Source organism: Esox lucius, chromosome 19, assembly GCF_011004845.1.
Source record: "Esox lucius isolate fEsoLuc1 chromosome 19, fEsoLuc1.pri, whole genome shotgun sequence".
NCBI classification, from domain to species: domain Eukaryota; kingdom Metazoa; phylum Chordata; class Actinopteri; order Esociformes; family Esocidae; genus Esox; species Esox lucius.
The window spans coordinates 13,746,396-13,770,464 of NC_047587.1; the positions used below are offsets into that span (position 1 = coordinate 13,746,396).

The 24,069-nt window shown below is 45.0% G+C and overlaps 1 protein-coding gene across 5 annotated transcripts in view; it reads right to left on the reverse strand.

The window, feature by feature from the left end:
* Positions 1–2,354: 2,354 nt before the first annotated feature.
* The window catches only part of LOC105028895 (zinc finger protein aebp2), a 28,591-nt gene continuing 6,876 nt past the window's right edge, over positions 2,355–24,069 (reverse strand). For 2 of the 5 annotated variants that reach the window (XM_034288282.1, XM_034288281.1), the window contains exons 6-9: positions 16,170–16,237; positions 5,429–5,542; positions 3,835–3,864; positions 2,355–3,679 (exon numbers count right to left, since the gene is read on the reverse strand). In XM_034288282.1, the coding sequence (XP_034144173.1) occupies positions 3,673–3,679; positions 3,835–3,864; positions 5,429–5,542; positions 16,170–16,237 (219 nt within the window). In that variant the 3' untranslated portion in view covers positions 2,355–3,672. Of the gene's footprint in view, positions 3,680–3,834; positions 5,543–16,169; positions 16,238–24,069 lie in introns of all 5 variants that reach the window. The other 3 variants (XR_004574798.1, XR_004574797.1, XR_004574799.1) reach the window with 2 other exon arrangements.

A 24,069-nucleotide genomic window follows, 5' to 3' on the forward strand; every position in this document is an offset into this window, starting at 1 on the left:
TTTACGTAATCTCAAAGCTTAAGAAAAGTGACGACTGGCAAAATGTTTTCACTAGTCACAATTCACTGTGGGATACTGTAGTAATGAGGACATCTGAACCTCAAGTATAGTAGTGTATACACACACACACACACACACACAGAGGACGAGATTACAAGCTCTGACATGGATGCATCACCTTTCATCTCCAGCATTGTTCTCAGCCCCTGCTTCCTCTCCGACATCACTGGATGAATTGGCGCCTCTCCACCAGTAACATCAGGCAGATATGGGAATAATTCAGGGCTGAGTAGTGGACAGCGACTGTATGCCTTTGTGTCTGTGTGACAGTGTCTGTGTGTGCGTGACAGAGTGTCTGTGTGTGCAGAACAGTGTCTTTTAATCAGACAGTGGATTATTCTCTGTGTTCCAGTTAAACCTGGAAGTAGGTTTTACAGAACATTTGTGGGCATAGACCATGTAGTGCATGCGAATGTCTCGTCTCGTTGACGTGCTTAAGCCCAGGATTTTGCTGCCGACGTCAGAGTATGGCCTTAGTCCGCGGAGCATCCTCTTGACATGTACATAACATCCATGACGTGTACATCACATCCTTGACGTGTACATCACATCCTTGACGTGTACATCACATCCTTGACGTGTACATCACATCCTTGACGTGTACATCACATCCTTGACGCGTTCATCACATCCTTGACGCGTTCATCACATCCTTGACGTGTTCATCAACAGGTATTAAAAGGCTCACAGAACACCACCTTTCACAGTCTGTGAATCCCACATGGGACTCCTCACAGCTTCTCTCTCCCAGAGATTGATGGTGAGTCAGACTCCACAGGGAGCTGGGTGCATTTATCATTGGAGGCCCCTCCTTCTGCTCCGACATCACTGGACGAAATGCTTTCAGTGAAGTTCGACATCGACTGTGACCGTTGTGGCCCTTGGCTGTTGTGGTGTGTCCACTGAAGCGCTAGATCGCCTCCAAGCACCTGGACACATTCTGTCACCTGAATCAAGTGCCCCTGGTGTCACCCTCTGGGACCAGAAGGTGTTTTATGGAAGAACTGCGGGCAGCGGGTGGGTGTGGGGAAAAAACTTTGTTTTTGCCGGACCGCTTAAGCGGAGCCAGCCTAGAAGAGCAAATGTCTCTGGCTGGCTGGAGGATTATTTCTGGTGGATTTCCTAAATGTCTTAGGATTTGTTCAGGATAGACAAAAACTTTGCTGATTGCATGATTCTCTTGTCTTTTCACTTGACGAAAACGTCTGTTATCGTCACCTATATTGATACAGTAGTTATTGTATCAATGTCATTCACGAATGGCTGTTGCAATGGCCAGTGGCAAAAGCCATACAGTTCATTGATGCTATTTGTGGTGGAGGTAAACTTAATAAGAAACATTTACTCTGTTTAACACAATGCTTAATGGTGTCCAGCGACATATTACTGGCTAATAAGCTTTTAAAACAGGCAGTGGCAAAAGTCATACAGTTCATAGATACGATTTGTGGTGGAGGTAAACTTAATAAGAAACATTTCTCAGTTTAAAGTAATGGTTTTCGGTATCTAACAAATATTAATATATACCGACAACCAGCTAACATATAGCTCTATGGTATAGTGGTTTATGACACAGCCTTTAATGTGGGCGACCTGGGTTCAAATCTTGAGAGGGTGATCAAGATCAACACTTTCTATTGCGGTCGGGCCGAACTAGGCATGCCTGGATTCTTATAACATTACTACAGCTTTTTGCAGGATGAAGACTCTCCAGATACACCACCTTGGGTGCCCACAACGAAGAGTCCCTGTCAGAGCTCCTTCTCCACGTTGAGTGTGTATTATCTACTACAGCTTGGCCAGAGTGGTCCCACTCCCCTGGCTGAGGTTCCAGACGGGTGTAGGTTGTTTCAGCCGGTAAACAGATGCAGCGCCACGACGTGGGCTGTGGTTTGGGTTCCGAGTCGGCTTTGTACTCCTGCCCTGGAGACCTCCAGAACACCACGGACAGCTTTTGCCTCCGCCAAGCAGATGGTTGCAAAATATCACATGACTTTGATCATACGAGTAGGGATGTTAACGACTGCCTATGTTTCTTATCTGTCTCGCATCATCAAGGCCTCCTAATCATAAGTCTGTTTAAATGATTCCACTTTCCTGGTACGTTCCAAAATGTTTACTATAGTTACAATCAAATGTATCCAGTTTCTACTGCAAGTCACTCAGGATTGAAGATATGGTGGGATCCATTAGATATCCTGCCTCCCTCCATCTCCCTCCTCTGCCCATCCCTCTCTCACCCAGAGGACAGCGCAACCTTGTCCCGTTCCGAACACAGACAATATGCAACAGCGGACCATTTTTTTGTCTAGTTTTTATTGCATCATATCACAGATGTAAAGCCCTCACAACAGTAACTACATAAAGAGAAAAAGACAACAAGAGCTCATGAGAATGCATTATACTCACACACGCACGCGCACGCCGCATCCCAAACAACACTCCCTTCCTTACATTATCCACTACTTGCAAATGCTGCATACTGCCAGTACCACTGTGCTGTGTAGGGAATAGGGTGCCATTTGGGATGCAGGCATGAAAAAACACCTATTACAATAACACAAGTAAGGAATTAGCACTCCCACGAATTAGCCTTCAGATCCAGGGCTCTATTTAACACTGCTTCAGTCAGGGGGTCAAACGGAACCAAGTCCCCTGGCGCTAGAGGTCATGTGTTTCTATCGAGGTTGATCAGGTGAGCTGTATGGCGGTCATGTGGAAACACAACTTACTGAGAAACAGCGAGGAATGCCATGAGGCTGTGAGACAATGCCTGTAGAATAGTCAGCAATATCAGCATCATCTACTTTGACCAATTCATATCATAAAACTTTGTTTTACATTTAAGGCTTAAAAGAATGAAACATGGATGATGATGAGGAGAACACGTCACCCCTTTTTTATTTGTCATTATTTTAAAGCAATAAGCTGCAACTGCAGTGGAATATGGCTAATATATCACGGCTAAAAGCTGTGGTATATTGGCCATATTCCAGACCCCCTCATGCCTCATGGCTTTCAGCCATAACTAAATAATTTCAATGTGACCGCCTTGACACTATAGCTACTGTATAATTACACATTTATGTTTACAAATAAAATACATTCACGATAAACTACACTATTTGTTTTTCTGTGGTATAAAAATAAGTTACAAATCTGCAAAAAAATATTTACAAGACAATGTTCTACAAAGAAAAGCTGTTTCTACACAATAATACGACAATTGCAATACCCAGTTGTATGTTGCTACCCAACATTTACACTTAAGTAGTAATAATATTTGTATTACGTAATACAGTCAAAATCCCCTACACATTTACCTTTTCAAGTTTAGTACTTACAGTATAAAAACATAAACGTTTTTGAAAATAACATTTAAATGGTTAACCCACTTGTCACTGCAGACTGATGCAGTGCTTCAGTTAAAATACATATATGAACATTCTTCCGGAAAAAGGAGAAGTGGAGCAAAATAGGATTTAGCATATCTCCACTGTACAGAGTCCCGCCTCCTTCTCCCTTCCTTTCAGGGAACGACAGATGAAGGGGCTCCCCTCCAAAGAAACAGGGTTCTTTCTTTCTGTAGTGATCTGTCTGGGAAGGACCCCTTTAGAGACTGAGGAACACAAAATAAAACCCATTGCTTGTGACGTACACATCACTGTGATGTCAGCCTGTGAGGTCAGTGCCATGTGACATGTCCAGGTAACTGCCTCCATAAATATGAAAACGGCCCCTTTATTCTGGACGTTACCGGTATGTAACACTTACCTTCGCTTCAGCCTCTTCTGGGGTAGTGCTCTGAGGGGACATAACAAAGGCTGTGTGTGAAAGTTTGGTATAGGTCGGTAAAGTGTGTGTGTGTGTGTACAGTTGAGAGTGTGTGTACAGAAGCTCTGCCACATCACCAAGCCCTGGCCCCTCCCTCATTAAAGTAATCCAGCCCTGGCCCCTCCCTCATTATAGTCATCCAACCCTGGCCCCTCCCTCATTGAAATCATCCAGCCCTGGCCCCTCCCTCATTAAAATCATCCAGCCCTGGCCCCTCCCTCTTTAAAATAATCCAGCCCTGCCACCCCCACATTAAAATCCTCCATCCCTGGCCCCTCCCCCGTTACAAATTATCCAGCACTGGACCCTCCCACATTAAAATCCTCCATCCCTGGCCCCTCCCCCATTACAAATTATCCAGCACTGGACCCTCCCACATTAAAATCATCCATCCCTGGCTCCTCCCCCATTACAAATTATCCATCCCTGGCCCCTCCCTCATTAAAATCATCCAGCCCTGGCCCTCCTTCATTAAAACCATCCAGCCCTGGCCCCTCCCTCTTTAAAATAATCCAGCCCTGCCACCCCCACATTAAAATCCTCCATCCCTGGCCCCTCCCCCGTTACAAATTATCCAGCACTGGACCCTCCCACATTAAAATCCTCCATCCCTGGCCCCTCCCCCATTACAAATTATCCAGCACTGGACCCTCCCACATTAAAATCATCCAGCCCTGGCCTGCACAACAGCATGCATCGTTTCACCTGTATGGTGACACCTCATCATTTCAGGCACATCGTTCTTGTTTGAGTATTCATCTTCAGTCTCTCTATGACTTCATGGCCCATCAACCTGGCCTAACCTTATTGAAGGATAGAGTTTCCCTGAAATGGGCCATGGTGATATGGATATAGTGGATGATATTAGAGGGACTCCATAGAAAGAAGAATATATCTATCAAAGAAAGACCTTCAGGTACCTTCAGGAGGGAAATTCTCCCAGTCGGTAGAAAAAATATATAGTAGTTGCAAAGCGATGTGGAAGAACAACATGTCTGAAGACAAATGTTAATCACTGGTTATTCAGACTATTAATCAAACTATTCTCACTACATAGGAAGGAATAATATTGCAATGCTTCCTGCATTTCCATGATGGTCTCCAAGCCCGGTAAAACCAAGGAGCCAGTGTTCTTGTCTGGAAGGACATGGTCTCTGCACCTCCAGTCTGGAAACTACGAGGCAGTTTAACTGACACAGGGCCCAGAAAGATCATCACCATTCAGAAGGTAGATTAGAAAGTTATTTAAAAGAGACTTTAATCATCACTTTGGTTTTACTAGCAGACAAAACTACAAATAACAGTTGTCATCAATGAAGACAAGTTAACCAGGTTACAACAGATGTCTTCCCAAGTGTTGTCATTTCTAAATGTCAAAACCTACATGTACAAAACAAGTTAGCAGATCCGTTTAAAATACAAACTACCAAAGTTAATGGATACTAAGATAATGACAAACTGAGATCTTTAAAATGCCCAGGCCAAAGAATAGACAAAGAATAGATAAACAGATTGGACACACACACACACAAACCTGTAGATGTTGGGGTCCAAAAGCACGGCTGTGTCCTGCGGAAGCTGGGATAAATGAACCACTTTAGTCTTCAGCTGACAGCGCTCCGTCTCATTCACCCACACATCAGGCAGGCTGTAGGACACACACAGATCCACAGACACATGATCACACACACAGATCCAGAGACACATGATCACACACACAGATCCAGAGACACATGATCACACACACAGATCCACAGACACATGATCACACACACAGATCCAGAGACACATGATCACACACACAGATCCAGAGACACATGATCACACACACAGATCCAGAGACACATGATCACACACACAGATCCAGAGACACATGATCACACACACAGATCCAGAGACACATGATCACACACACAGATCCAGAGACACATGATCACACACACAGATCCAGAGACACATGATCACACACATAGATCCAGAGACACATGATCACACACACACACAGATCCACAGACACATGGTCACACACACCCAGATCCACAGACACATGGTCACACACAGAACATGGTCAGACAAACAATGAAATGTGGAGAAAGCGGTAAGAAGAAAGATTAAAATAGATTTACAAACTTGTAATGTTATAATCAGTTTTGTGTTTAAAAAAGATTTGAAACACCGCGCTTGCCAGTCTGATTGGCTGGAGGAAAATTTGATGTGCTCTCCATATAACTGGCCAGAAAAAAGCCCTGCTAACCAGAGGCCTTGTGGGTTTCTCTGCCTGAACAGCCAAACGTACAACCACAGACTGAGATTTACAACTACTAATCATTTTGTCACAGGTTGGGCCAGACTTTACTGACATAACCACACACACTACTTCTTGATCATCAGAGTGAGTTGCATAATTGCAAATATCAAGAAACTTATTGTGAGTGTTGTAACATATATTCTGAAAAATTTAGGGTTAGGGTGATTGTAAATAGATCTTGAGATTTATACAAATCTCAGTGTACAGTTACAGGTTCGCTGATCTTTTCGCAACTACAAAGTTGATATACGGTACCAGAGTCAAAGCTGCACTCACAAAATTCACAAAATACAATACAAAATAATGCTAAATACTACAAAATAGCACAAAACTAGTAAATACTACAAAATGTTGCAAAACCATACTAAATACTACAAAATAACACTGAATACTACAAAACCCTACTAAATAGCACAAAATAGTACAAAACAAAAATATGTTTTTTCAGAAACCTCAGATAATGAAATACTGCAAATCCTATTAGGAGCGCTTTGGCAATGCGGTACACGGCATGATGAAGGAGAGTGAGAGACTACCCCTCCAGACTTAATCATTAATAACTTGCTTCATTGTAACATGGTACTTTGGCAATAAGTTCCAAAACAGCGTGCCAACAAAGCAAATAGAAATAGAAAACAACTGAGAAAGAAAGGGAGATGAACAAAGCAACTTGTGAGCCAAAAGCACGTTAGCACCTTCCTCTGTTCATTACTATAAACACCACAGCCTGACCGCAGGGAGTTAACCTGGTTGGCTGAGAATGAATGTGTGTGTGTGTGTGTGTTAACACAGGCTCCTCCTGTTCCTCAGATGCACACAATGATCAAATCTACATAGATGAAGTTAAAGCCTGTACACCAAAAGAGGGAGGGAGGGAGAAACAGAGAAAGGAAGTAAGGCAGCAAAATGAAGAGAAGAAGTGCGTGTGTCACAGAGTTTTCTTGTGAATCTAGTCAGTCCATCTCTTAAAGGGAAACACACTGTAGATACCGACTGGGAATGAGGTGGGGACACCACACCCCCACAGTTCTGGTTCTTTCGGTACCAGACTGGAAAGAACCACGGTACCAGACTGGACCAGACAGAACCACAGTACCAGACAGAACCACTGATGAGACCGGACCAGACAGAACCACAGTACCAGACAGAACCACTGATGAGACCGGACCAGACAGAACCACAGTACCAGACAGGACCAGACAGAACCACAGTACCAGACGGGCCACTGACCGGACATGTGGACTGGACTGCAACAGACTGGAGTCACAGACTAATCACAGAGAAAGGAAGAGGAGGGAAAAGGAGGGCAGAGGAAAACTGAAACAAAGAGCTACACGACTCGACTGCACCCTCCTCCTCCTGTCTCCTCCCTCCCTCCCTCCCTCCTTGTCCTCCTCCCTCCTGCCTCCTCCACTCTCCACCCCCTGCATTCCCCACCGTCACCATGTGCGTCATTGCAGGAGCCCCCAGAGATACCCAGCCCCGTCACACACACACACACACACGCACACGCGCACACGCGCGCACGCACGCACGCACGCACGCACGCACGCACACACACACACACACACACGTCCACCAGAGAGAGAGAGACAAGCAGATACCCAGCCCCGTCACACACACACACACACGTCCACCAGAGAGAGAGAGACGAGCAGAGAGACCGACCGGTCACTATTAATGACTAATTGCTTTTATTTCTTCTCACTTTACCACGTAAACAGGTTCCCCATGGTAACAAAGCCCCTTATAATTTCACTGGATGGATAGCGAGCCGACACAGAAGAAAGAAGAGGAAAGACGAAGAGAAAAGGAGACTGAAAGTGACAAAGAAAGAGAAAATATGAAAGGGACAGACAGCGGGCGAGAGAGCAAGAAAAAGAAAGAGAAAGTTAATGAACAGCAAAGTTGTACACTACTGCCGATGTGAACCAGGACCTGTCTTCGTGTGGATATTGCAGTGTGTTTCAAGAGGTGGGGTTAAAACAAGAAGAGCGAGGGGGATGGAACGCTGAGCCAAAACCACCACCCTCCCACTGGCAACATCCATGTCCTCTGGCCAATAAAATGCACTCCCTCTCCATCGAAGCCTAAATGGCCCTTATTGGATTCAGCGCTACTGTATCTGAACTTCATAAAACACAAATCAACCAGTGAAATATAACGCAGGACACTGCTGCAGTGTCCAGACAGAAAACCACACCACCACCTCAGCCTCCTACTGCTAACCAGACAGCAGGTCTAAACACACACCAGGGAACACTGCTGCAACATGACCAATGAATCGGAGAGGGCCAACTGAATCCTGCCTGCAGCTTCAATGAAGGCCTTTGGTTCTTAAGTCTCGTCCGTGGGATCCTGGGGACAAACGGAAGATCCATCTCTGCTACATGCCGGGCCCCCCAGAACCACTCTGCTGTGAGAGACCCATCTATTAGACTTTAATAGCTCAAAACAACTTTACCAAGGCTCTGGATTGTGTGTGTGTGTGTACATTGCTCATTGCTGACACAAATCCAAACACACAGGCTGTGTGGAGAGACTGCTTCTTGTCATCTCTCTGTGTGTCTCTTTCTATCTCTGTCTAATGTCTTCACTCAATCTTCCTTTTCTCTGTCTCTCCATGTTCTCTTCAGCCCTTTTCCCCCGAGATCCTTTTTACAACATTAAAGGCGATCGTCGTGACTTACATTTTTGGAGTAGCTCTTCAAGATCCTTTTAAAATCTATGAATACACACACACACACACACACACACACACACACACATGCACACAACTAATCAGATCCAACAACTGATCACAAATAAATTCCTAACCCTAACTTTAACATTAAAAAAAATCACTTTCCCAGCACTAAACCCCAAAAACCCATCTTAGCCCTAACCCTAACCTTTTCCCCAAATACCCTAATCCTAATCATAACCGCAACCCCTTGTCCTAAAATATAATTTATTTGGTCTGTGAGGACTAGCCAGCTGTTAACGCGTAGTCACATTTTCCACGGTTTACTGTCCCTGTAAGTACTTTAGGTGCTCAGAAGTATAGTCAAAACGCACACATGTCGACACTAAGTGAAAACGTATTATTAGGTTTATTATGAACCATCCCATAAATGATATTCCAAATGAAGTGTCTCTGGGGAGAGACCTCGCCTCTTGAGCTGTGTGTTGGTGAGCAAGAGAGAACTAGAGAGCAAGGAGAACATTCCCAAAACCTAGAGGACTGACGGATGACAGTAGAAAGTGTCTGACAGTGTAACAGTGCCGAGTAGTGGAAGAAAAGAGGACTGTCCTTAAGTGCCATGATCAGGTAGCAGAGACCAATAGACATGTCCTCATGCACCTTCACCGGCAATCTGAGAACATTACGCCTGTCCTCATATACAATGATCAGCTCAGAGAAGATTACGCCTGTCCTCATACACCATGGTCAGCTCAGGGAACATTACACCTGTCCTCATATACCATGATTAGCTCAGAGAAGATTATGCCTGTCCTCATACACCATGATCAGCTCAGGGAACATTACACCTGTCCTCATACACCATGATCAGCTCAGGGACCATTACGCCAGTCCTCATACACCATGATCAGCTCAGAGAAGATTACACCAGTCCTCATACACCATGATCAGTCCAGAGAACATTACGCCTGTCCTCATACACCATGATCAGCTCTGGGAACATTACGCCAGTCCTCATACACCATGATCAGCTCAGAGAACATTATGCCTGTCCTCATACACCATGATCAGCTCAGGGTACATTACACCTGTCCTCATACACCATGATCAGCTTAGGGAACATTACACCAGTCCTCATACACCATGATCAGTCCAGAGAAGATTATGCCTGTCCTCATACACCATGATCAGCTCAGGGAACATTACACCTGTCCTCATACACCATGATCAGCTCAGGGAACATTACGCCAGTCCTCATACACCATGATCAGCTCAGAGAAGATTACACCAGTCCTCATACACCATGATCAGTCCAGAGAACATTACGCCTGTCCTCATACACCATGATCAGCTCTGGGAACATTACGCCAGTCCTCATACACCATGATCAGCTCAGAGAACATTATGCCTGTCCTCATACACCATGATCAGCTCAGGGTACATTACACCTGTCCTCATACACCATGATCAGCTTAGGGAACATTACACCAGTCCTCATACACCATGATCAGTCCAGAGAAAATTACGCCAGTCCTCATACACCATGATCAGCTCAGAGAACATTACGCCTATCCTCATACACCATGATCAGTCCGGAGAACATTACGCCTGTCCTGATACACCATGATCAGCTCTGGGAACAATACGGCAGTCCTCATACACCATGATCAGCTCATTGAACATTATGCCTGTCCTCATACACCATGATCAGCTCAGGGAACATTACACCTGTCCTCAAACAACATGATCAGATCAGAGAACATTACGCCTGTCCTCATACACCATGATCAGTCCGGAGAACATTACACCCGTCCTCATACACCATGATCAGCTCAGGGAATATTACACCAGTCCTCATACACCATGATCAGCTCAGAGAACATTACGGCAGTCCTCATACACCATGATCAGCTCATTGAACATTATGCCTGTCCTCATACACCATGATCAGCTCAGGGAACATTACACCTGTCCTCAAACAACATGATCAGATCAGAGAACATTACGCCTGTCCTCATACACCATGATCAGTCCGGAGAACATTACACCCGTCCTCATACACCATGATCAGCTCAGGGAACATTACACCAGTCCTCATACACCATGATCAGCTCAGAGAACATTACACCAGCCCTCATACACCATGATCAGCTCAGTGAAAATTATGCCTGTCCTCATACACCATGATCAGCTCAGGGAACATTACACCAGTCCTCATACACCATTATCAGCTCAGAGAACATTATGCCTGTCCTCATAAACCATGATCAGTCCAGAGAACATTACGTCTGTCCTCATACACCATGATCAGCTCAGGGAACATTACACCTGTCCTCAAACAACATGATCAGATCAGAGAACATTACGCCTGTCCTCATACACCATGATCAGTCCGGAGAACATTACGCCTGTCCTCATACACCATGATCAGCTCAGAGAACATTATGCCTGTCCTCATACACCATGATCAGTCCAGAGAACATTACGTCTGTCCTCATACACCATGATCAGCTCAGGGAACATTACACCAGTCCTCATACACCATGATCAGCTCAGAGAACATTATGCCTGTCCTCATAAACCATGATCAGTCCAGAGAACATTACGTCTGTCCTCATACACCATGATCAGCTCAGGGAACATTACACCTGTCCTCAAACAACTTGATCAGATCAGAGAACATTACGCCTGTCCTCATACACCATGATCAGTCCAGAGAACATTATGCCTGTCCTCATACACCATGATCAGTCCAGAGAACATTACGTCTGTCCTCATACACCATGATCAGCTCAGGGAACATTACGCCAGTCCTCATACACCATGATCAGCTCAGAGAACATTATGCCTGTCCTCATACACCATGATCAGCCCAGGGAGCAATCAGCCCTGGTCAGTAATCTATTCTGTCCTCCCCCAGGTTCTACAATGATAACCCAGGCAACTACAACAGAACCCCAAATTCGCTCCCACCCAATTGTTCTCCTCTCCTTCTCGCTTTTTCTCACTCCTCTCATCTCTGTCTCTTCCTCCCTCTCTTTCCTTTTTCCTCTCCCTCCTGTCTCCAGCTCTCCCGCTTCCCCTTTCTTTCTGTATCTTAATCCTATAATGATGGTTGGGCTACAACAGCAGGGTTGTTCGTTCAGCTTCGGAGTACAGCCATGTAAATCAGAGTTCCACTTGAATCCAGATGGGGTTGGTTTGTTAACAAGTCCCAGGATGTGAATGATTAGCTAGCTCGGCTGTTAATAAACATGAATGTAGAACAGTCACATTGCTGGCCACCAAGACACAGGCCCTGTCCAAAGGAAACACAACCTGGGAGATGCCAGATGATTGGATAGGGGAAAGCAATGGGAGGCCATTTAATTGGCCTATTTCAAGGCAACATGGAGCTCCCACCGCACTACTGCTACACATCACTCACCCTCTCAGAGGTTCACCAGTGCATACGGCTGGGGCAGAGACCATAGGACTGAAGTCATCGATCAGGGGATAGGACAGGGGTCACAGGGAAGGGGTTACAGGGCTGGGGTTAGCATAGGGATACAATGGCTAGGGATAGGGCAGGGGTCAAAAGGTTGGGGACAGGGGTCACTCCCGCTCAGTATGAACCCGCAATCCGGTCTGGATGTTAAAGTCAGGGGACTAATCACAGAAGGGGAATATGTAGCATTTGGCTAAAGGGCCGGCAGATTTCAGTGATGATGAGAAGACTAAACACTGGTTGTTAAATATTAACTTTGGCCACCAGAATATTGATCTTTTCAAGCTCAATATTTAAATGAACTGGATCTGCTGGTCAGCATATTCCAAACCTGCTGTAAAAAATTGCAAATGTAAAATATACAACATACACTATATTTATATGGGCAAAATTATGCTGTTGAGTCCAGCACTTCTAAGCCATTAATGAGACTCCCAGTAATTGATATTTTCTCTTCCTCTATAGGTAGTAGGAAGTCAGACCGACAGACCAACAGTGAATAATAATAATAATAATGATGTGTCACAGCACTCGTCTGTTACTGCTCTGCGGATGTGAGTCCACACAGAAACAGTCATTCTCCTGCAGAGTAAATGGGTCGCTCGCTTTCCTCTTCCGTCCACCACAGACACGCCTCCCTCCTCCCCCTCCGGGTCTGTGATTACGATTCATGGCTGGAGCTTTTCGGTCGTTCCGCTCCACCTCTTCGTTTTCTCCCTTCTCCAGTTCTCCATTACTGTTTCCCCATCTCTCCATCTCTCTCTCTGCACATGGCTCAGCTCCCAAACACGGGTTGGGGGGGTGGGGGGTGGGGGGATAAGAAATGGATGGGGGAGGGAGTGAAGATGGTGGATGCTGTATAATCATGGGAAACTGTCAGTTACAATCTACTTCATATTACATCATACGGCCTCTTACCCTCCAACCCTCCTCCTCTCCTATCTCCTTCTCCCCTCTCCATCACCCCTCATCTCTCCTTCTGTCTCCATCCCATCGCTCCTTCCATCTCCATCCCGCCTCTCCTTCCATCTCCATCCCGCCTCTCCTTCCATCTTCATCCCACTCCATCCTCCTCTCCCTTCCTGCCCCTCCAGTCCCTGTGTCTGCTAGTACATTTAACCTCTATTCATCACTATCAGCTCCCTGTCTCCTTCCACCTCTCCTCTGTCTCACATCATCTCACTATCTCGTTGCCTGGCTACATCGCTTCACTCCCTCCCTTCAACTCTCTCTCTGATGGTCTGATGGTCAGGGTGAAGGCAGGGCCATAGAGGTAGTGAGGTCAGGGTGAAGGCAGGGCTGTAGAGGTAGTGAGGTCAGGGTGAAGGCAGGGCCATAGAGGTAGTGAGGTCAGGGTGAAGGCAGGGCCATAGAGGTAGTGAGGTCAGGGTGAAGGCAGGGCCATAGAGGTAGTGAGGTCAGGGTGAAGGCAGGGCTGTAGAGGTAGTGAGGTCAGGGTGAAGGCAGGGCCATAGAGGTAGTGAGGTCAGGGTGAAGGCAGGGCCATAGAGGTAGTGAGGTCAGGGTGAAGGCAGGGCCATAGAGGTAGTGAGGTCAGGGTGAAGGCAGGGCCATAGAGGTAGTGAGGTCAGGGTCAGGGTGAAGGCAGGGCCATAGAGGTAGTGAGGTCAGGGTCAGGGTGAAGGCAGGGCCATAGAGGTAGTGAGGTCAGGGTCAGGGTGAAGGCATGGCCGTTGAGGTAGTGAGGGGACACATCTCACCTCCCTCAGGCTGCAGTCCTAGCAATGCTGTGAATCACTGCTTTGTTTCTTCAAGTGGACCTGGATCTCACAAACAACACAGCGCCGCGCAATAAACAGCATTGATCAGTCCTGCTGTATAGGCTGCTTCTGGGCCAGCGCTGTGTTCTATCAACAAAATAACAGAGCAAAACAGTGAGTGGAAATTCCCTTCTCTCCATGCAGCCGAGGCAGGGTGACCCATGGGCAGAGCAGCCGGGCAGAGCAGCCGGGCAGAGCAGCCGGGCAGAGGGAGGCTTCAGCACGGCCAGCTGCGCCCCCACTAGCCGTCCCATTGCCTGACCACTGAGTGACGCCAATGACTGATAGGGGACTCCGTTTCTCTTTGGGTGCGGACCACGCGGGGGAGAGACTGGGCATTGGAGTCTACTTCTTACTTTCCAACACAGGAACGGTGTCTGTGTCTACCGGTCCATGACAAATATTAGCACCAGCAGGAGTAGCACTCTGGACAGATTTAGAGCCAGGAGCCCGGTGAGGACGAGGGCCCGAAATGGTGAGGGGTTACGGAGGATGGAAAATAGACGCGTAACCCTGTTAGCAACCAACACACAGGCTGGTGACTGTATGTTACAGTCCTTTAAGTTACATACTGTCTGTGATTAATGTTTCACATGGGGACACATAGGAAAGAAAGAGGCCTGTCCTGGCTGAATAACGATGAACAACAACTTCCAAACCTTCCACTCAGACTAAGAGTCAGGCACGGACACAGAGAGACAGTGAGACAGGCAGTCAGGTAAAGAGAGAGACAGACAGACAGAGACAGTCATGGCAGACAGAGAGAGAGATAGACAGTCATGGCAGAAAGAGAGAGATAGACAGAGACAGTCATGGCAGACAGACAGACAGTCATGTCAGAAAGAGAGAGAGATAGACAATCATGGCAGACAGAGAGAGAGAGACAGACAGACAAACAGAGAGAGAGAGACAGACAGACAGACAGAGAGAGCCAGTCATGGTAGACAGACAGACAGTTGGCCTCATTCAGAGAGATACAATTTTAAAATTGTATGTTTATTTAGAATTTTATTTTCTGGTATTTCATATTTTTTCACTTTGAGTGAGTGACTGACTGACCCTTGTTAAATAGCATAGTGGTCAGAGACCACTGCAAACAATAGGTCCCGCGTTTGAATCTCATCACAGTCAAATCAAATCGTGCATTAGGATTTGTTCCGCATACACAAAGACTTTGTTGGCTACAACCTTCAGTAGCTGCATTTATAGTAAGCCTAAAATAAAAGTGTTTACGGTTAAATTCCGACTATTTCTGGTGGATTTTCGAAGTAAGCATACGTGCATGCTTTTTGGGGTAATATAGGCTAGATCAAAAACCCTTGGGCAGTAAAAGAGTATGGGTTACTTGACGAAAAAGACAGTTATCGTCACCAATATTGATATTTATTGTATCAATGACATTCACAAATGAAAGAAAAACTAATGTTTTTGTGCCATGAAATGAAACAGCGTAATTCATCTTCAGTCTCGCTAGAAATTGCTCAATTCTTATGACACTTCCGAGTAGTAAGTTAATAGATACTAGTAAGCCTATTACTGGCTAATAAGCTGTTAAAACGGCCAGTGGCAAAAGCCATACAGTTCATAGATGCTATTTTTGGTGGAGGTAAACTAAATAAGAAACGTTAGTCAGTTTAAAACAATGCTTAATGGTGTGTGGCGAAATATTCAAACTTGGCGTGGTGTTAATGCGAGCCAGAATTATCTGATGTCGAGATGCTATACCAACAGTGAGTAAATATTTAGCACCGTGGCGTAGTGGTTAAAGACACAGCCACTCATGTGGGAGACCCGGGTTTGAATTGCCGGTTGGCTGAATGAGCCTGGCCTGGTTCTCTTCCGGGTTATTATACCCTTCTTATTTTTTTTACAAACCTTTTTAACATAAATTATATAAATACAAGAATGGTTATTTCCCATTCATTCACACGTGTAGTGTTAGCTGAACCGAGACAGAGAGACAGAGAGAGTGAAAGGCAGTTTGAGTCCGAATCCTAGATCTTCCACAATACTCACATGTCCTCAGGAGTCCAGTGGAGCAGAACCTTAACCTTCCCAGATCCCTCTTTCCTCCTGGCTGTCACCTGAGAGAACAATTAGAACACTGTTAACCAAACACAATGTTATGGCCCTTTTCTACAGGTAATGCATTTCAGAAAGAATGCAATATTCTTAAGAGTAATAACAGCACAAAAACACGTCATAATACTCATTAGATCATAATACTGAGGGAGAACAAAATCCAGACAGAATACAATTTTTTTTCAAGGACAGAAGAGGAGAAAAAAGACAAAATGGTGGATTGTACCATTTATGGCTGAAAAGCTGCCACTGACAGTTGATTAAAGTGATTCAAATACATGGCAGGGCAGAATGGAGAAGATAGCCAGAGACAGATTGAAGTGGAAATAGGCATAACTAAGTGAGTGAAGAAATAACTGTTCTATTTTGGAATGGGACCCTTTCCCCGTTCCGCCGTCTGTCAGTAAACTAACCATGGCATTCCAGAACACAGACAAAGGACAGAGAACTCAGAAGATCCCTGAATATCTGTTCCAGGGGTTAATGCTAGAAGAATCCCTATCACATAGTTCCCATTCCAAGGTGCCAGAAACTGAAAGAAAAGCCAAAACGGCTGCATCCGTTTGAGGTCTGTGGTGGATCTCAGCCCTATGTACACGACTGTGTCAATAGGGTCTGGGGTTCATATCCCACAGAGATCATTTTAAGGCTCAGACGCATGAGCTGAGTTGTGACGGTCGCATCTCACACTCAGACCCATATAAGGTTGAAAATAGCATTTGTGGACTCCGATAAGAATCTAAATTGGAACTCGAGGCTGACAATAACATGCTATAATTGACATCAGAGCAAAAGTGAAAGGCAATGTATACATATTATTTTAGAGACTCATTAAAAAAAGGTACGGTTTCAAATGTTTTTGGGAAATGGGTAAGGACACCTAATTTTAAAACAGTCAAAAGGGTTGTCTAATACTCAATTAGCCGTTTTAAAATGATAAACCTGGTTTAGCAAACACAACCATAGGAACACAGGAGGGATGGTTTCTGATAATGGGCCTCTGTACGCCTATGTAGATATTCCATTACAAAGAAGATGTTTCCAGCTACAATAGTCATTTACAACATTAACAATGTCTACACTGTATTTCTGATCAATTTTATGTTATTTAAAATGGACAATATATGTGCTTTTCTTTCAAAAACAAGGACATTTCATAGTGACCTCAAACCTTTGACCAGTAGTGTATAATGGGCTGTTTTGGGATTGCGTAAACAGGAACAGTGGTTGTGTGATGGAGGGATGCAGGGTTATTATATCTTCAAACAGTTTCCTTAAAATACTTATCATAGCCAAGCATCATGCTCTCCAAAAAGTCAGTTATCGTCACTTATTTGGATAGTTTTTGTATCAATGTCATTCACGAATGAAAGAAAAACAAACATTCTTGTGCAATGAAATGAAATAGCTTTGGCAGTGTAGAGTTCATCTACAGTTTCGCTAGCAATTGCTCAATTCTTCAAAACAAATTATGGATTAGGATTTGTTCAGGATAGACAAAAACCACGCTAGCTTCAAGCTTCAGTAGCTACGTTATATAGTAAGCCTAAAATAAAACGGTTTACGGTTATATTGCAACTATTTCTGGTGGTACGCATCTGTGCATGCTTTTTAAGTTGATATAGATCACAACCCCTTGTGCTGTATAAGAGGATGGGTTTCGTCTTTTCACTTGACGAAAAAGTCAGTTATCGTCACTTATATTGATAGTTATAGTCAAAGTCATTCACGAATGAAAGAAAAAACATGAAAATGAAATAGCTTTGGCAGTGTAAAGTTCATCTTCAGAATCGCTAGAAATTGCTTATGAATATTCCAAGGAGTACTAGTAAGCCTATTACTGGTTAATAAGCTGTTAAAACGGCCAGTGGCAAAAGCCATTCAGTTTATAGATGCTATTTGAGGTGGAAGTAAACTTAATAAGAAACGTTAGACAGTTTAACACAATGCTTAATGGTGTCTAGCGAAATATTCAAACTTGGCGTGATGTTAATGCTAACAAAATTATCTAATGTCGAGACGCAATTTTATGACGAGGTAGTATACCCCAATCGGTCCATGCAGTAATCTCTTTCTAATTTAACGCGCTGAATGTAGTGTGTCAACCCTGTTATACCTGTTGTTGGTTTGGATGTTTGCTAATGTAGGGAACTAGTTTCGAGAACCGTGGAGTTTCGACTAATTGGTTTAACAATGCAGAACACTGCATACGTATAGCTTAGTGGTGTAGTGGATGAAGACAGCCTGTCACACAGGAGATCCAGGCTCGAATCCAGCGAGAGCAACAACATTCATTCCTTCTAATCCCGGGCTGGCTGAACTAGGCTTGCCTTGTTACTTTTCTTGTTTTTCTGTAAAAAACTTGTCAATTAAGTCCAGTCCAAATAGGCCAATTTATATACAAGTGCTCTGAACGGTTTACTTTTTCTTATGTTGTCAGTGGGATTTAGCCAATCATAGACCATTCATGTTCAGCTACGCAGCAAACTATGGAGTCACAATGTGTACCCAGTTCCTGATATGATACTCATTTTCTACAACACCAGCTTCCAACTAAGTTTCATCATAACATTGCAAAGTGTCTGTTACACTAAAAACATCACAACTGTTTCTCGTCTTGTTGATACAACACAACATTCTAAAACCAGCTAGTTTAATTTGGTCTGGTCTTTTTCAGACTACTCAGCTGATGTCATCATATCTTAAACTACTCAGCTGATGTCATCATATCTTAAACTACTCAGCTGATGTCATCATATCTCAGACCACTGAGGTGATGTCATCCTGTTTCAGACTACTGAAGCGAAGTCATCAGGTGTACTGAGGGGATGTCAGGAGTACTGAGGGGATGTCATAATTGGTCAACTACTGACTTGATGTCATCATATCTCAGACTACTGAGGTGATGACATCCTGTTTCAGACTACTTGAGATGATGACATCCTGTATCAGACTACTGAGATGATGACATCCTGTATCAGACTACTGAGGTGATGAAATCCTGTTTCAGACTACTTGAGATGATGACATCCTGTATCAGACTACTGAGGTGATGACATCCTGTATCAGACTACTGAGGTGATGAAATCCTGTTTCAGACTACTGAGGTGATGAAATCCTGTTTCATTCTACACAAGTTGGCAGTATGGCACAAATAGATTATGGGACTGGACTAAGAATCATCTAGGCCTTAGAAAATACAGTCAGACCATCATGAGTTTTGTTTGTACAGTTGGCCCAGTTTTCTTAGTAGAAACCTTTGATCAACACACAAAAATTTCCAGGAACACAGTTGTGAAGTCTGGAATTCACACAGACAAACACTGCCAGTGGGGAGTAGGAGAGAAAAATAACTAGAATTGTCAAAAATAGTCGCTGGTATAAACTCTTGTGTCAGAGTTTTCATGTTTTTTATTTTAAGTCTATTTATAGGGTTGAGAATGAGCTCACATGTGAAGAACTTCTCTTACGCACGAGCATATCTGAAATGATTCTCCTGACTTCAGGGAATGGCTGAGACGTTCATGGAAACTGGTTTGAGAACAGGCGGAGGAGGGACAGAGAAAGAGAAGGAAAGAGAGACCAACACTCTCTCCAGACACTTGTCTTTGCACCTCTACTCACCAATCTGAATGTGATCTAATTTTATATGGGTTTTTTTAACAACCACATCCCCGAACTCCCTCTCTCTCACACACACACACTTGGGGTTTGGGCATGTGCGGTTATTGAAAAGCCTGGGTTATGTGTTGGCTTCCCACAGGGGGCTAGTTTCAAAACTGGATGAAAATGTATGTGGACAACACAAGTGTGTTAGGGACAGCCGGCCCGTGGTCTACTACGTGGAAGACACTGTGGCTCACCACGACCCACCTGACACCACATCCGGGCAGGCCGACCGTGCCATGAGGCTCTGGGCTTTGCCTGTGGACAGGGACCGGTCGGTTCGGGGCGGCTACGAATGAGGGTTGCCCGGGATGTTGCCACGGTGACAGCACAGTGGCAAGGAAACCAGCAGACACAGCAGGTGGATGCCCGTCCCCGGGGAAACCACACTGTTATCAGTGCCTGTTCTCGACTCACGCAGAGTTTCTATAACCCCAAACTCCCCACTACAGCAGATACAGTCCCACTGTCCTGTTCAAGCCCGCACCTTTTCAGAGCTTTTCTCTATTCTTTGTGGATGGGGATTATCCCATCTTGCTAACGAGTATGGGTCAATATATGAAGAAGGACCTTCGGATAACTTTGGCAGCATTTCTCAACTTACACACTCAGAGAATGAGGGACAGGCGAGATGGAGATTGAGAGTTTCTTGGTCGGGGCTCATCATGGCAGCGTACGTCACAGCCTGACGGCGGAGTCTCTCCGCCACACACTGGCAGCTGCTGAATGGCCCTTTTAATTAATCAGGCCTGGGAGTTTCTCTCTCTCTCAGCATCATCAGGCTCTCTTAAAGGGCTAACGTCCTCAACCAGCTAGTTGAACAAGTCTGCCTTATGGTTCCTCCATCACATTACCACCAGGCCTGCACCTAAATGGTATCTTGTTGTCCTCTAATAGTGGACTATTTCTATCCAGGGCCCATATTGTAGTGGACTATTTCTATCCAGGACCCATATAGTTGTGGACTATTTCTATCCAGGGCCCTATAGAAGTGGACCATTTCTAATCCTATTAAATATAATAGGGTAAATGCAAGTAACAGATAAGTAATTACAAAAGAGAAAAATAGACAATAAACCTAACCAAATTTTGAACAAAAACAGAGCGAGAGAGAGCAGGAGTGCGAGGGAGGGATAGCGGGAGTGAGAGATGGATGTGTGTGAAATGTCCCGGGTGAAAAACATACAGTAGGCCTCTGGGAGGGGGAGGGTGAGTAATGAGGAGAGAGGGATGGTCGCCTGAGGTCAGAGGTGAACCTGAGGATGACGCAGTTTGTCCAAATAACAATAACATCATATAGACTTGAGGAGGACAGCCTTCCCAGGTCCTCCCCTCTCCCACTCCTCCAGGGCTCCAGGCGCGCTCTTCTCCCCAGGCCAGGACGAGTCTGGAGGGGGCTCGGAGAGACACACAGCCCCGATGGCAGGCTCTCAGCTGTGCACTTGACCCAGAGGGGTTAGAGATGAGGGGATTGATGGATGCTTATTTGGTTATTTGCTGGCTGGCTGCGTTTCCACTCCTCAGGCTGTCTAAATATGCAGTTACCTCTCTTAACCTCTTCCCAAGCTTTTCTTATCCCCTTCCTTGAAACTATTGGCCGGCACTGTACTTGGTGTGCGTGTGTGTGTTATTGGACAGATACAAAGAACAGAACAGGGAGTAGATGCTAACCTTGGGACAGCATAGACGCTAATGTTTGGATGGTCTAAATTCTCACATTCAAAGGCACAAGATGCACACAGACACACAGAAAAATTATTTCAGATTTTCCCTATCCACTCACCAATCTAGGTTATGAAGGCTCCATAAAGCCTTTAGGCATTGAGTAAAACTAATATGTCAAATCTATTCATTATCATCATGCTAATTATAATGATTTATTCCTTTGTGATAATTTTTGTTCGACTGACCTATGTTTGAAACACCATAATACATGTCTTAAGGCCACAGAAAAAGCACATTCAGCTTTTCTATATCAGAAATCCATGTTCCTTCATCATAACCTTCAAACCAACGCTAACATCATAATCTAACCTTTATGCCTAAACTTAATCAAGTTCTAACGCCTATCCCTAACCTGTAACGCCTAAACCTAAATGTAACTGCAGGTATTACTACTTTTGTAAAGACCTTTGGTCATAGAATTGAATCACGCACACACCTCTGATGCCTGAGATACACTAGTTCTGAGTAGAGGAGAGGACAGCCTCTGTACTGTGACTTATTGACTCTGAGACCGACCCAAAGTCTCTGAACCATGTGCATTAACTACAAACGCGCACACACACACACACACACACACACACACACACACACACTGTGTACTTCTCTAACTCCAGCTTCTCCCTGCCAACGGCTGTAGGTCAGAAGCAGCCCTGCATCATAGAAATCAACTCTCCCCTCTGGGCGGCTTGTGACGGCAGTGCATCATGGGACACCCTTATTAGCACATAGGCTGCCAGGACCGTTATTAAAGAACATTGCATGCGGGCGCTGGGACAAGGTCGGAGGCTCCAGGGTTTCACAGACTAAACACAGGATGGGGGAACGAGGGAGGTAGACCCTGCAGCTCTCCAAGCTGACATGCTAAGGGCCACTCCACTGCTACCAGAGAACCACTCAGTTGTCTGGATGTTGAAGGACTGTGGTGGTGGTGGTGGGGAGGGTCTCCCGGTCTACTCACTGGGCACCACGAAGCCCGTGGGCCCAGGTCAACCATCCACTCGGGTGCGGAGGCGAACGATAATGTGACACCGTGGACAACGTCCTCTCACTTTACTCTGACCAATCATGCCCCTCTCCCGTGCAAAGTGGCCACACTGCCCTCTAGCGGTGGCCCGCGACATCACAGACGGTCATTCACAAAAGTCGCCACTGTTCACGTGGACACTCGCTCTCCGGCACACATCGGTTCGTCACGTGTCTGAAAGCTCTACCACGTGCTGAGAAAGGCTTAAATCGGCAAGAGGGACATAGTGTCATCTTGTAAAAATAAACTAAGGGCAGTCCAGGGCTTGACAGCACCCAGACTGACACCCTGTCCCCTTTGTAGGGCACTTTGTTAGATCCAGAGTCTATGGGCCCAGCTCATATATATTAGTCTATATAGTATTATACTGTATATTTACGGAATAGAGCGCCGCAGTAAAGTGCAAACGCATTTAAAATGAATTCAGAAAATATAACAGAGCCATGCTGGAACAGAAAATAACATAGAAACAGGCCCATTGTCCCTGACGTGGACCCCACTTTGAAACTGAAAATAGTGTTGAACCAAGCCTTGGGGCATTCAGAGGGTTCACACCAAATCACACTGAGACAATCCGCAGTGAGAGGAGTCAAGAAGAAACGGTCTATGTCGCCCCCTAGAGGTTCAAGTGAGAACAACTTATCAAAATCAATCGTATTGAAGCCAGAGAGTGAGGGAGCTAAATGAGAGGGCTCCTTCTCAGACTGTTCAAAAACTAAAAGGTACATTAAAATATAAAACAAACCCCAATAAAAATAGAAGTTATGTTTATGGGGGCTATGGTGGAAAAGCGCTGTCTTTTTCCCCCTTAATCTCTCCTATCAATAAAGTCACAAAATTTAATTTGCCATATATTTAAATGCAATACCATTATACATGTGTAATGTGGGAGTTATTTCAGCAGTGTCATTTTCTTAACACACACTTCTTTTATAATACAATATTTTGTTGTCCTACTGAAGGTGATGTTGACACAACTTTAACAGAGGGAGGGAGTCCGATTGGTCGTCAGACCCAAGTGAACCCATCAAACCCCAACCCTGGTATATGATGTGTGTAACACATAGTTGACCCAAGTTAACCCATCAAACCCCAACCCTGGTACATGGTGTGTGGGTACAAAGAGTTGACCCAAGTGAGCCCATCAAACCCCAACCCTGGTACATGGTGTGTGGGTACACAGAGTTGACCCAAGTGAACCCATCAAACCCCAACCCTGGTACATGGTGTGTGGGTACACAGAGTTGACCCAAGTGAACCCATCAAACCCCAACCCTGGTACATGATGTGTGGGTACACAGAGTGGACCCAAGTGAACCCATCAAACCCCAACCCTGGTACATGGTGTGTGGGTACAGAGAGTTGACCCAAGTGAACCCATCAAACCCCAACCCTGGTACATGATGTGTGGGTACACAG